This window comes from Chrysochloris asiatica, unplaced genomic scaffold, assembly GCF_000296735.1.
Source record: "Chrysochloris asiatica unplaced genomic scaffold, ChrAsi1.0 scaffold00018, whole genome shotgun sequence".
Classification (NCBI taxonomy): Eukaryota; Metazoa; Chordata; class Mammalia; order Afrosoricida; family Chrysochloridae; genus Chrysochloris; species Chrysochloris asiatica.
Genome location: NW_006408536.1, coordinates 16,935,941 through 16,950,373, shown reverse-complemented (window position 1 = coordinate 16,950,373; position 14,433 = coordinate 16,935,941). Strand labels below are relative to the sequence as shown.

General features: G+C 36.9%; 1 protein-coding gene across 1 annotated transcript in view; it reads left to right on the top strand.

Moving 5' to 3' along the window:
* Window positions 1-14,433, top strand: part of CDKL5 (cyclin-dependent kinase-like 5) — a 176,544-nt gene continuing 162,111 nt past the window's right edge. Inside the window, exons 1-2 of the mRNA XM_006835594.1 lie at window positions 1-64; window positions 4,589-4,623. Coding sequence (XP_006835657.1) covers window positions 1-64; window positions 4,589-4,623 — 99 coding nt within the window. The remainder of the gene's footprint in view (window positions 65-4,588; window positions 4,624-14,433) is intronic.

The window sequence follows — 14,433 nt, the reverse complement described above, 5'->3', positions numbered from 1 at the left end:
ATGAAGATTCCTAATATTGGTAATGTGATGAATAAATTTGAGATCCTTGGGGTTGTAGGTGAAGGTAAGTTGGAATTTTAGAATTTCTTAAAATTTTGTGCAATGTACTTACCACTAAAAAAAACTTTTAAATTCAGATCTTGTTAATTTAACCTGCATCAATTCATATATGTTTCTAATAGAAACATAATTTAAAAAAAATTGAAACTATTTAAGCTTTGAAACTATTTAAGCCTTATATTCTGCAATCTAAAGATAATAATATTATATTAACCCTTTAAAGTTTAATAAATCAAGGATTTCTTAAGACTGCCTTCATTTTATTCTATGTATTAGCCATTATGGTTTCTTTAGTATGCTTTTTTGTTTTATTTTTATATCAGCTAGAGTTCTGGTGTGGCACTGTAGGATAAAGCAATGAACTGCAAGGTTGGTTTGAACCACAAGGTTGGCGGTTCAAACTCACCAGTTGCTCCTTGGAAACCCTATACAGGGTTGCTGTCAGAACTGACTCAATGGCACTTAACAATGACAATAAAGCCTTATTTTGAAGTCTTGGTATGGTACTGTTGGATAAGTACTTGACTGGAAGGTTGGTTTGAACTGCCAAGCTTGCAGGAATCAACTTGATGGCATTTAACAACAATAAGAACAGACTTACTTTATATTTTTAATTTGTTGATAAAAATTGATAATACCTGGTAAATAAGTTAATAGGTGTATTCTATTTCTTTCAGAATGACAAACCACATTTAATTATTTATTTTTTTGAGGCACATGATTTGGTCATATTTTAGCATTTCTGAAATTAGAATGTGCTTCAGAATATTTCTTATAATATGTAGTATGTCATGATTTACATAATTGTCCAGGTGTGGCAATGTAGGATAAACACGCAAGGTCAGTTTGAACCTCAAAGTCAGTGGTTCGAATCTGGAAACCCTAGGCAGGGTTGCTATGAGTTGGAACTGACTTGATGACATTTAACAACAACAAGTAATACATAAAATAATGCTTGTAATTAATGATGTTGATTTGATGAATTATGGTAATTCCTGGTAAAAAAGCAGTCTTCCTGAGTTTTCCTTATTATGTTTGCTCTTTTCGTAGATATAAATATATGAAAACTTTGATAAATGATTTTGTTAACAGGGGAAAAGTGATTATAATTTTGGTTTTGATAGATTTGCATATCTACCATATCGTTAAAGCAAATGTTACAAATATTTCATATTTTAGAATTTTCAAATAAATTTTGAATTTCAAAAGTAAAAAATAAAAAGTTACCTACGTAAACAGTAAAACTAAGATTTTAATGTTAAGTTTATATATTCTGTTCAAATGAAAAGAAACAAAATGTTAGAAATGTTTCATATTTTAGGATTTTCAAATAAATTTTGAAATTCAAAAGTTTTAAAAATGTACCATGTGAACAGTGAAACTGTTTATGATTTTAATGTTAACTTGGTAGATTCTGTTCAAATGAAAAGAAACAATTAAAATGTTATGTCTAAGCATTAAGTGCTTGTTTCAGGGTGTGAAGTTGAAAGCATATAAAAGTAATCTTTGGTGGAAATTACATGCACAGACTTAGGCTAGAATACACATATTGAATAATTCACTACACTATAACCTTTCTTCCTTCACTAGTCAACTCGATACTGTTGTTGTTGAGTGCCTTAGAGTTGGTTCTGACTCATAATGACCCTCTATAGGGTTTCTGAGGATCAGCTAGTGAATTTGAACTGCCAACCTTTCAGTTCAAACTAGCCTTGTGGTCCAGTGCATTATTGCACCGTAAATTAAGCAAAATTCTTTCTGTTTTTTAAATTGTTGTTAAGTGCCATTGAGTCGATTCTAACTCATAGCTATATAGGGTTTCCAAGGAGCAGTTGGTGAGTATGAACCAGTAACCTTGCAGTTAGCAGGTCAGTGCGTATCCTATAGCACCATGCCAATAGCTGCCATTTTTGTTTTGTTTATATACATTTTATTTATTTTGTTATTGGTTTATTGTTGAAAATATACACAACAAAAGTACATCAGTTCAGCAGCTTCTGTTAAGTATAATTTTATGACATTGATCATATTCTTGGAGTTGAGCAACTGTACTCACCCTGTTTCATTTACATAAACTCACTGTTCCCTAAGGTTCCAGTCTAATCTTTCCAGTTACTATTGTCAATTTGATCCCATGTAGATAGTTCTTAAAAGAGCATAATGGTGAAGGCAGACATTTTTTACTAGTTAAGCTAAACTAGTGTTTGGTTTTGGGAAGCTTTCAGGGGAGATTCTCAGTCTGAGGTTTAATGATTATCTCAGTGCAGTAGTTTCAAGGGTTCATCCGGCTCATCTCTGAAAAACAATCAAAAAAGGTTATGTATGATCCAGGAGAATTTGAAATTCTATTCTGTATTTTCTCCCTTTGGATTAGAATTCTGCTATGGAATAATAGCTGCCCTTTTTGTATATTTGTTTTTTAAAAGCATCACAGTTAGAAATTTAAGCAGTAAAGCCGCTGACTGGAAAAGGTCATGGTATACGGTGTAACAGGGTTGTATATTGTAATGTTACAGGACTTAAGCTTTTCTGCATCATAATCTTTTTTGATTCTCTTCTTAGAGATCAGCTCAGGTTAACCAAAATATACTAGACTATTATATAAGTCAAAATGTGTCTATTTAAGTTATACTCAGAGCCACCGTTGCTGAATTTTTTTCTTTGTAAACCACCTTAGATGTTTTGGGCCAAGAAATGCATATCTATAAAGTATATGAGAAACTGTCAAGCAAGCTCTACATTCTTATAGATTAGACAACACATTGCCCTGGTGGCACAGTGGTTAAAGTGCTCAGCTGCTAACTGGAAAAAAAAATGGTGGTTCAGCCCCAGTTGCCACTCTGCAAGAGAAAGATGTGGCAGGCTGCTTCAGTAAAGATTGTTGTTGTTGTTGTTAGGTGCCATCGAGTCAGTACTGACTCATAGCGACCCTATGCACAACAGAACAAAACACTGCCCGGTCCTGGGCCAACCTCACAATTGTTGCCACGCTTGAGCCCATTGATACTGCCACTTTGCCAATCCATCTTTCTGGGGGTCTTCCTCTTTTTCTCTGACCCTCCACCTTACCAAACGTGGTTTACTTCTCCAGTGACTGGTCCCTCCTGACAATATGTCCAAAGTATGAGAGACGAAGTTTGGCCATCCTGGCCTCCAAGGAGCACTCTGGCTACCCTGGACAACTCTATGGGGGTAGTCATGCTTTGTCCGATAGGGTCACTGAGTTGGAATTGACTTGACAGCAGTGGGTTTGGTTCTGATTTTGTTTTGCCTTCTTAAGGGCCCCTTGCTGTCAGCGCTGGTGGGTTCAAACCATCAACCTTTCACGTAGCCATTGAATGCTTAATCGCTGCTATAAATAACCTAAAAAGGTAGTGAAGAATCTCATTGAACACATGGAAAGAAGTGGAAATCTTGGCTGTAATGACCAGAGAGCCTATGATTTGTATCCTTGTGACCTATGCCCTTGAATAGAGTCTTTATCACTAAAATAGTTCCAGCTCATTCAAGGCATTAATTGCAGGCCTGAGAGAGCTGTACTGTTTCTCCAGTCAGGAGAGACATTCTAGTATTCTAGGAGAGGCATTTAAATGTCTCCTATGAGAGCAAGGAGCTCTGGTCGCGTAGTGGTTACGAGTTGGGCTGCCAACCTCAAGGTCAGCAGTTCGAAACTACCAGCAGTTCTGCGGGAGAAAGATGAGGCGTTCTGCTCCTGTAAAGATTTACAGCCTTGGAAACCCTGTGCGGGGTCACTAAGAGTCGGAACTGACTCCAAGGTACTTAACAACAACAACATGACAGAGAACAAGGAGCTCTGGTGGCGTAGAAGTTTATGTATTGGACTTCAAACCACAAGGTGAGCAGTTCGAATCCACCAGCTGCTCCGTGAGAGAAATATGAGACTTTCTGCTCCCATAAAAATGTACAACTTCAGAAACCCTATAGAGGATCGCTGTGAGTCAGAACCGACTCAGCACACAGAGCAGTTTGTAGGCTTTGTTGAGCTTGATATATAGGTAATTATTATCTCTTAACTTTTAAAACCCCCTAAAACTTTTGAGTTAATTTTCATTTACTCTTAAAGTTCTGTGTTGACTTGAGCTTTTTTGGGTCATAACCTTTTTTTTTTTTTTTGGTCTCAAATTTTAAACCTTAAAATTTAAAAATGCCTCTAGTGAAATTTTCTTTAGAAAGAAAAATATTTTAAAATTATTTTTGAGGAAATGTTTGTATTTTAGTCTTATATAAATATCCGCAATTTAATATCCATGGTCTGTTTTGTGTAGTTCATTGTGTTATCATTATAGAATGCTTGCCGTTTTGGAGATCATTGTCATAACATATGAGGGAGCTTCAAAAAGTTTGTGGAAAAATTGAATGAAAAGATACGGTATTTTCCCCCAAATGTTTTGAAGCGCCCTTGTGTACCAATAACCAATGCAGATGTAGAAGAACCTTGATCTCTCCAAGATCTATAATTTGCATGCATGTCCCTAATTGTTTACTTTTTTTTTTTTTTTAATTATAGGAGCCTATGGAGTTGTACTTAAATGCAGACACAAGGCAAGTAAATTCTTTAAAAAAAGAAAATGTCTGTGTATGTATAAGTGTTTTGGAACTAGCACAGTCCTCTGTGCATGTGGCATATTGTTAAAACTGTCTGGCTATGATGATGATACTTAATGAAGTACAATTAATGTGTAAATGCAGAAAAAAGAGACGACTTCTGGACACGCTTTGTCATGAGGACTAGGTAGTCGTTAGCTCTTTGTGATTGATCACATTAATTTTTTCAGTCATTCTTTGTGTGTGTGAAAAATGTCTAATGAGATGAAAGAAAAGATGATAGAATGGAAAGAAGAAAGCAGGATAGTGACAGACTTAATATATGTTGAAGAACTTATGAACAAGGAAGAGTTTTATTGAATATTTTTTCTGTAGCCCCAGTAACAGGTTGCTTGATGGATATGGCTCCATATTTTGAGGGATAATGGATAGGTAGGTGTTTGGTGATAGACTAGAGCTTGGGATAATAGTATGATTATGATTAGTGGCTATAGAGTTGATCACTCTGGAGTGGTCTTGCAATGAATCTTATTAGAGATTATTTGAGTATGATAATAATCACAATTTATTCAGGGAAATTACTTGGAAATTTCCATAGCTGTTGCTACGTGGTGAGTATGTTTTACTCAGAGAGTGAACTTAAGGTGACAGATATTGAGGCTGTAATAATTTCAAACATTACATTAAATATTTTTCTATTATGGTATACTTGTCTGTCGGTTCTGGCTCATAGCAATCTGGTATAGGGTTTCCAAGAAGTGGCTGGTGGGCTTGAACCTCCAATTGTGTGTTTAACAGTCCAGTGCTTATCCTACAGCACCACACCAGGACTCCATTCTTGTCTGAGCACTGTGGTAATAGTTGACCCCATGTTATTTTGTATATAGTTTACTAAGACAATGATAAGTTTTGTGGTCTATTTTAAAGTATCTAAGATGATCTAGGAGTCCTGGTGTAGCACTGTGGGCTAATGCACTGGACTGCAAAGTCATTTGAGCCACAAGGTTGGTGGTTCAAGCTCACCAGCTGCTCCTTGGAAACCCTATACAGGGTCGCTATGGGTTGGAAACGACTCGACTGCACTCAACAACAACAAGATGATCTAAGAAATTTAACATGAAATGTTTAATTTAAACTCTTTACCTATCTAGCAAGAGAAATAGATATGTATATTTGCTGTTGTTGTTAAGTGCTGTCGTGTCGGTTTTAACCTATAGCGACCCTGTATAGGGTTTCCAAGGAGTGGCTGAACTGCCAACCTTGTGGTTCAAACCAACTTTGCAGTCAAGTGTATTAACACACAGCGTCACACTAGGACTCCATATATGTATATGTGTGTATGTAAATATGAGGGTAAGCCAAAAAGTATTGTTATGAGGGTTCCATTTTGTACATGGCGAGAGTTTATTCCAAACAAAATGGATTTAAATGTGTCACTGTTATCAGAGGATGACTGCACACACGTTCACAGTAATACACTTACCTTAGTTTCATTTTGTTCTTGTTGTTAAATGTCATCGAGTTGGTTCCAACTCTTGGTAGCCCTGTTCAGGTTTTCCAAGGAGCGGCTGGTGGGTTTGAACTGCCAACCTTGTGGTTAGCAGTCTAGTGCTTATCCTACAGCATCACAACAGGATGCCTTTGTCTTTTAAGGGTGCCTTAAAAAAAAAAAAAGGTCCAGTCAAAACAGTGGCTTCCCAGAGGATCTGCTGAACAGACTAATTCAATTCAAGACAGAGCGGTCTGCTCAGAATATTGTGGCGACTGTTTTTTTTGGGATTCTAAAGAGATAATCTTGATAGGTTTTCTCAAAAGACATAGATAGGACTCTTATTATGAAGAAGTTTTTTTAAAAAAAATAAATGTTCATTAATGAGAAAATGGCCAGAAAAGTTGTGCTAAGAATTTTGTTTTTCTATTATGACAGTGTACCTGCTGTTCTCTAAGGGTAACAAGTGCTATCTTAGGTGATTTCACTGGGAAACCTTACCTTATCCAGTCTCCAGCCCTGATCTTGCCCCTTCAGACTTCTTTTTGTCCCTCAAGGATGCCTAAATTGGCTGTTTTGACATGATATAAATTGAAGAGCACAGAATTCCAGGGAAGGATTAGAAAGGTGGTAACATTGCCTTTAGTAGTGTCGACACCTGGATGAAGAAGGGGATGTTGAGAAACAGTACTTCTCCATTTTTATATTTTTCTTTAATAAATGTTTTTATGATTTTGTAGCAATAATTTTGACTTACCTCATATATCTATACTAGTACATACACCGATATATTTACATACATACGCACACACACACAAATAAAGATGATAAAAATTTTGTTTGCTTTTTGTTTCATATTAATCGTAATGCTACGTGTTTTTGGATGTAAGATTTCATAACAGTTGATGTATTTTAAGGTCATAAATTATAAATCTCTTACTTTGATTCAATTTTCTATTTTTCTTGAAATTGGATGTTTGAATTATTTTATGTTGATAATGGTTATCTGAAGATCTTTTTGCCAGTAAATCATGAAGAAATAGTTGAATACGCTTGATTCTTCTTGATTAGAGATGATTAAGAATTTAAAATAATAAATATAGTCAAAGTAAATGTAGTACTTTGAATATCTTGTTAAGAAATATTATTGCTGCTTGAAATTAAACAAATGGAAAGCTCCCTAATGAAATGTTATGCTTTCAAATGAGTTGCCTTGGGTTACAATAGGCTTCTGAAGCTTTTAAAAAATAAAATCTGTAGGTGTACTCTATGAGGATGAGTCAAAAATTATCTGCACTCTGGCTGTAGAATTTATTTTAATAAATTTTTAGAAAAGATAAATGCATCACTTTTTAACATTACTTTTCAGTACACCTTGTACATCTGCCAACTAGCTTTCCTATTCCCTTATTTAAAAAATGTTTTAAGCTGAGCTGCAAGCCACCAATGCACCACTGTCTTCACTTCTTCACCAGAGGGAAATCTTCATCCTCGAAGGGCTGCTTTCAGGGAACCAAACAGGTGAAAGTCCGATAGGGAAGATGCTTTAACACCTCAAAACGAAGTTTTGCAGAGTGTCAGCAGTATGGGCGAAGGTGTGTGAATGTGCATTCTCACATAAGATCAAAATGCCTTTGGAAAGCAGTCCTCTACATTTTCATCTGAACTTTAGGCTTCAGCTCTTCAGTGTAGCGAACACTGTTGATTGTTGAACATTTTTCCTGATAGTGTCCCAGTACTGGCCCTTGAGAATCCCAGAAAACTGTAAGCATCAATTTTCCAGCTAATGGTTACTGTTGAATGTTTTCTTGGTCGGTGATTGACAATGTTTCCATACTTTGCTGTATACTCTCAGGCCCGTAGTGATGAATCCATGTCTTGTCACTAGTAACAATTTTTTTTTAAAAGAACCTTACACCTTCCTTTGGGTATTGGTCCAACTTTTGTTTGTAGATGTCCACATTCACACCTGCACAGTAGGGACGTTGAATGGAAAGCACTGATAAGATAGTGCAGCCAATAGAAGTTTTAATATAACTGCAGTGTAGACAATTTTTTACTTTTCCTTGTACTTAGGAGAAATTGGCTGTTTGTTTTCCCATTAAACTTGATTTGCTTCATAAATGTTCAAGGAAATTTCAAAATCTTGATGGAAAATGGAATGAAAAGGTGGAATGTTTCCATCAGCTTTTTAAAGCTCCGTGGTAATACCACCTTCAGTACTATGGCCTGGCCTTGTGCTTGGAGGATAAGCACTTCAAATTCACCAAGCACTCCTTGGAAACCATATACATGGTCCCTGTGAGTTGGAACTGACTCAATGGCATCTAACAACAACAACAACAACAACAACAACATACTATGGCTCTATTTATAGCAAATGGACGCTTCAAGGATTTTCTGAGACACATAATATATATATCTTTATATATACACAGAAACACACACACATATAATCTTACATATGCACATATATATCAGATATATATTAGATGCACACATATACACATTATATACTAATAAAGCAAAAATATCAAAACTGTTGCTGTTGATTCCGACTCATCGACTCTGTTAAACAGACTAGAATTGCCCCATAGAATTTCCTAGGCTATAAAGACGGCACTTAACAACAACAACGATCTTTAAAGAAACACAATACCATGTCTTTCTTCCACGGAGCAGCTTGTAGGTCCCAACTGCCAACATTTCAGCTAGCAGCCAAGTGCTTAAGTACTGTGCTACTAGGGCTTCCTTGGATACAATTACAATGCAAATCATCCGGCAGTGTTTTCACTTAGTCTTTGTTGCGCTTTGAAGATGGTTCCTTTTTGTGTACTTTCTTTTGACATTATGTGTGCTCCCATTTTTTTGTGTGTGCAAAAATAAAAGTCTGTTAGCCAAATGTACTCATATTGGTTTTGTCTTTCCATGTGGCTTTTCTACTTATTTGTTAAAATATGCGTGTTGCAGGTTTCTGGTTCGTATTAGGCACACGTTTAGTACTAGCAATGGAAATGGGTGGGAATGGGCGTCATGCTACATGGGAACTGAGATGCCTAGTGACTTTGTGTCGGGCATTTTGCATTACAAGGGTGCCTGAAACACAGTTTCTTTTTGTCCTTGAATGCCTTATGTTCTTTTCTTGAAAAGATGACCTGCAAGGTTGCTGCAAATGAGATTATATTTAAAATTTGTGTTTTTACTACCCATCATGAAATGAGGGACTTAGAGACCAGCTCTTTAAATACTATTGCATTTTCCTTTCATTGGTCCTAAAAGATATCACTGGATGGAAATTCAAAGGATGAATCATCTACCTAATCCAGTAATAATAATAACATTTTTTAGGCTCTGTAGCTGTGTAGTCATTAAACTTGTTATAGTATGTTCTTTTTTTTCCAGCTAAAAATCTGTCTATCAGACTTTCAGTTCTATCCCCCAAACAAATGGATTATTGTGAAATTCCTGTTATAGCTAAAAATGCATATATCCTCCTTACTGTTCCCATAATTATATGTAAAATAATCATGCCTGTATATTTGCATACCTTTTAACAATATAATTAAATGCTTTTAAAAATTAAGCTTTACAGAAGATAGGCCTGGGTTAGCTGTGAATGAATGTGGTAGTGGTGGTGGTTATGTGCCCTGGAGTCGATTCTGATTTGTAGTGACCCTGTATAGGGTTTCCAAGGCTGTAAATCTTTACAGGAGCAGAAAGCCTTATCTTTTTCACGTGGAACAGCTGGTAGATTAAAACTGCTGATCTTGCGGTTAGCAATCCATTACACTAACAGATTAAATAATGCTGAGCGTCTTGTACTCTATTTGAGCAAGTGTGGAAGGAAGTTGCTGTTTAATCTTTATACTGTTGTAAGAGCTTAGAGATCATGCTTATAAATAGGTGTGTCTTGTCTTTTGTGAACACAGTAATTTGATGTTGAGCTACTCCAGACCAAAGACAATACTTTTTAATTTATTGAAATAAATGCCAACCAATTAAAGATGAAAAAGACAACTGTACTTTTTCCTGACAGCTTCTGTTTATTGTTCTAGATACATACCGGCATGCTTATGAAAAGTCTTAATGATGAATGTAATTTATGGCTCCTTAGGACCAATCACATTGGGAGAGGTTCTTTTGGGAACTTCTGCAGATAAGCATTGATGATTTTGTTTTTATTTGCAACTCTGGTTTGATGTGCCCAGGAGAGGGGAGGCATGTTTTTCTTTGCAGAAACCTAAAGAGGTCATCCTCACCACAAGGTAGAGAGAATTGAATGGGTTGTGAAAATAGGGAGGTGCAATTAGAACTTGAAGAAAGCAGGATTGTGGCAGCCTTCAGAGGTTAGAGATTGTAGGAGGATGACACTCAGTGAACCAGGGAAGGGGAAGTGCTGGTTCCTATACTTCCTTTCCTCTGGTGGGGGTTGATTTATCCTAGGTTTATTTTTGTTTGTTTCATTGATTGTTTTTTAGGTTGTTGCTGGTGTTGCTAAGTGCAGTGGAGTCTGTTCCAAGGATCAGTTGGTGGTTTTGAGCCACCAATCTTGTGATTAGCAGTCCTGTGCTTACCCTACAGCGCTGTGATCACATATGCCCCTGAGATAGCTAATGATACAGAGTCATGAACAATCCCAAGTTGTGATATAACCTGTGTGTTCAATAAATAATAAAGTTGATTTAAATTAGAGAACTAAAAATGAGAGCTGGGCCAAAATCAAGTGGTATTGCAGAGTCCCAAAGACTAGGTCCTTGTGGCAGGAGGGATCAAGGATGATCCCAAGGATTTGAATGAAGTCAATTGGGAAAGTACTGGTATCATTTACTAGACTGGACATTTTAGAAAGCTTATATAAGTTTTGGGAAAAATAATGAGTTTAGTTTAATGATAAAGAATTAAAATGGTAATAAAGTATCAACCCTAATATTAATAAACAACATATTTTGAGAATTGACCATGTTCTAGGCACTCTGCTAGATGTCTCCACAGCAGCCTTGTTCTTAGCCCCATTTTTCAGATGAAGAAACTGAGTTTCAGAGTGGTTATGTAACAGGGCCAAATTATTTGACTCCAGAAACAGCTTTTAGCATGAAATTGAACTGCGAAGTGATTTTAACCTTCTATGAGTGAGTGTGCAACAGAGTGGAGTGAGGGCATATTTAAAATTGTGAGACTAAAATAAGAGAGCTAAGCAGACCTCTTGAAAGTAAGGAAGAACAAAATTTCTTGTGGCACTGTAGGATAAGCACTGGGCTGCAAGGTCAGTTTGAACCACAAGGTCAGCAATTACTCCTCGGAATTCCCGTTGTTGTTGTTGCTGAGTGTTGTTGATTCGATTCTGACCCATAGTGACCCTATATAGTGTTTCTGAGGAGTGGCTGGTGAGCTTGAACTGCCAACCTTGTGGTTCAAATCAACCTTGTGATTCAGTGCATTAATCCACAGTGCCATACCAGGATTCCTGGAAACCCTATACAGGGGCGGCTATTAGTCAGAATGTACTTGATGGCACTTAACAACAACAACAACATTCACCAGCAACATAAAAATCCATAAAAATATACATAATAATGATTGCAGAGTGAGAAAACCATTTCTTTTTAACAATGCCATTTTTTTTTAAAGTTTGTATTGTAACTTGAGTCATAGTTTACATGGGAGAACATCAGATTTATACTCATCCTATCATATTTCGTTTCATTGTTATGATTACAGTCCCCTCTGTACATCATCATTCAACAGTATTTTTTTTTTTTAATGTACACAAAAACATTCAAGAATATATAATCATTTAAACAACCCAAGGGCACACTCTGCAAGCCTGCCTCCTGGCTGCCAGCACACAGCCTTTCTCTTTCCATGGGTCTAGAGTCCTCGGCTGCTCTGTCTCTCCTTGCCATCATCTCTGCCTCCTCTCTGGTGTCGCTGCTTACATGCCTGTTCGTGTTTTCCCTTTGAGTTTCATTCTTTGAGGGGGGTTTGCCCTGAATGGACTTGGATTGCCTTCTTTGATGGCTCTCCTGTGAACAACTTGCTTATCCTTGTAGTAGCCAAATAGACTGCCATTTTTGTTTTTTTTTCCTGTGGTCTTTCTTTCAAGAAGTATCTTCTGTTTCTCTAGCTGTTCTAGGCTGCTCTGCTTGTCCTTTCAAGTGGGTATGTCCAACCTCAGAAGGTTCTGGATGGGGTTCAGGATTCTACCTATGGTCCTAGACACACAAAAAGGCTCTGCAAAAAGTCTGTTACACTGGGCAAGTTCTAGAACCCCTTTTAGGTATTCCAATCAGTTATAGGCTGAAGATGAGCTTACAAGCTTTTTGTAATCATGTTTCCCAATATTCCTTTCTATCCATCCCACTCAAGTGTCTACTTTACAATAGTAGGCAAGAGAAGCCAATATTCATAAGACAGTCAAGCAGCTTAACATTGTTTCTCCTCTTTTACCCGTTCAGATTATGCGTCGATCCCTGTATCACAGAGCACTGTTGTACCAAATTTGAGCATACGTCACTATTTATTTCTATCCCATTTAGCCCATGCAAACCTGCCTAACTGTTCCTCCTTCTACTTAACAATGACATTTTTAATGACCTCTTTAAGGGGAATGTGTGTTGAATGCTGTATTGTAAGAGGTTAATGTGGTATCAGGATTAGAGGAAGACTCATTAACAACCTGAGATATGCAGATGACTCAACCTTGTATGCTGGAAGCAAAGAGGACTTGAAATACTTATGAAGATCTAAGACTACAACTTCAGTATGTGTTGTAACTCAGTGTAAAGAAAACAAAAATCCTCACAACTATAATAAATACAATAAATAGCATCTTGATAAGCAGAAAATTGAAGTAAAAGACTTCATTTTGCTTGGATCCACAAGTAACACTCTTGGAAGCAGCAGTCAAGAAATCAAAGGACAGTATTGCATTAGACAAATCTGTAAGCGACCTCTTTAAAGTGTTCAAGAGTAAAGATACCAGTTTGAGGATTAAGGTGCGCTTGACCCAAGCCATAATATATATGTATATATATATATATTTTTTTTTTTTAAAAGTTTTTATTGTGAATTGAAGGATTAGTTTACATGGGGGAACACCAGTTTTGCACTCATCATTTAATTGAAATTATTACAGTCTCCTTTGTGCATCATCATTCAACAGTATTTGCTTTTATTCCCTTTGAGTTTTGGGGGGATGGTGTGGGGAGATGTACACAGAAGCACTCAGGAATATATAATCATTGAATAACCAAAGGAAACATTGTGCAAGCCTGCCCCCTGGCCACCAGCACCTGGCTGCCAGTACACAGCCTTTCTCTTTCCATGAGTTTAGAGTCCTCAGCTGCTCTCTCATTCCATGCTTTCATCTCTGCTTCCATCAGTGGTGTTGCTGCTTATCTTGATAGGGTCCCACATTCTGTTCATGCTCTTCTCCTTTGATGGTCCTAGGGTTCTCTGTTCCTGGACTGTAAGAATAATTACTCCCCTCTTTTTGTTATAAAACTTCTACCTTTACAGTTGTGACAGTCACAATTAGTCATGATAACAATAACTCACTATTGAATTGTAAGAATCTTATCTCCATCTCCTTTTACCAGACCCATCTAGACAAGATGAAAACTATTCAGTGGGGATTTTACCTTCCCCCACACATTCTGAAACTAAACTCCCTCTTGAAAACTTGCAAGCCAGTCATTTCATGCATTTATAGCCCCTCCCATATTAGCTAGCTAACGTCTAAGCCGTACCTTTCAACCCTGTATAAAGAGGGAGTAGGATTGATTTTGGATATAAAGACTCCTTAGCTCTCAGTTAATATTTTGAGCTACTACATCTATAAATTCAGGTGAAGCACATAAAATTGTAGCAATTTACACTTGTTTCCTTTATCAAAAACAAAACAAAAGGATTTTTTTTCTTTTATTTTCCTCTGGTCGAGTTCCAGTCATCGAGCCGTTGAAGCCAGGTTGAATGGGCATTCTTGTATGTCTCCCCTCACTTCACATCAGCTGGGCATTTTGCTTTCACCTCCAGTCCTCATCTCCAGGTCTATGGGAGTGTATGGAACATGGTAGAACCTGACCCATGTCTTCATTGATGCCTTTCCCCCTCTTCCACTCACCAGTACACCAATTTGGCTGCCAGAAAGCTTACATGGATATCAGAGGAGACTCTGAAACTTGCTCTCCAGCTTAGAGAAGCTAAAGCAAATGGAAGAATTGAAGAGGTCCAAGTGCTGAACAGAAAATTTCAAAGATCAGCTCGAGAAGATAAAACCAAATACTATAATAAAATATGCAAAGATTTAGAGTTGGAAA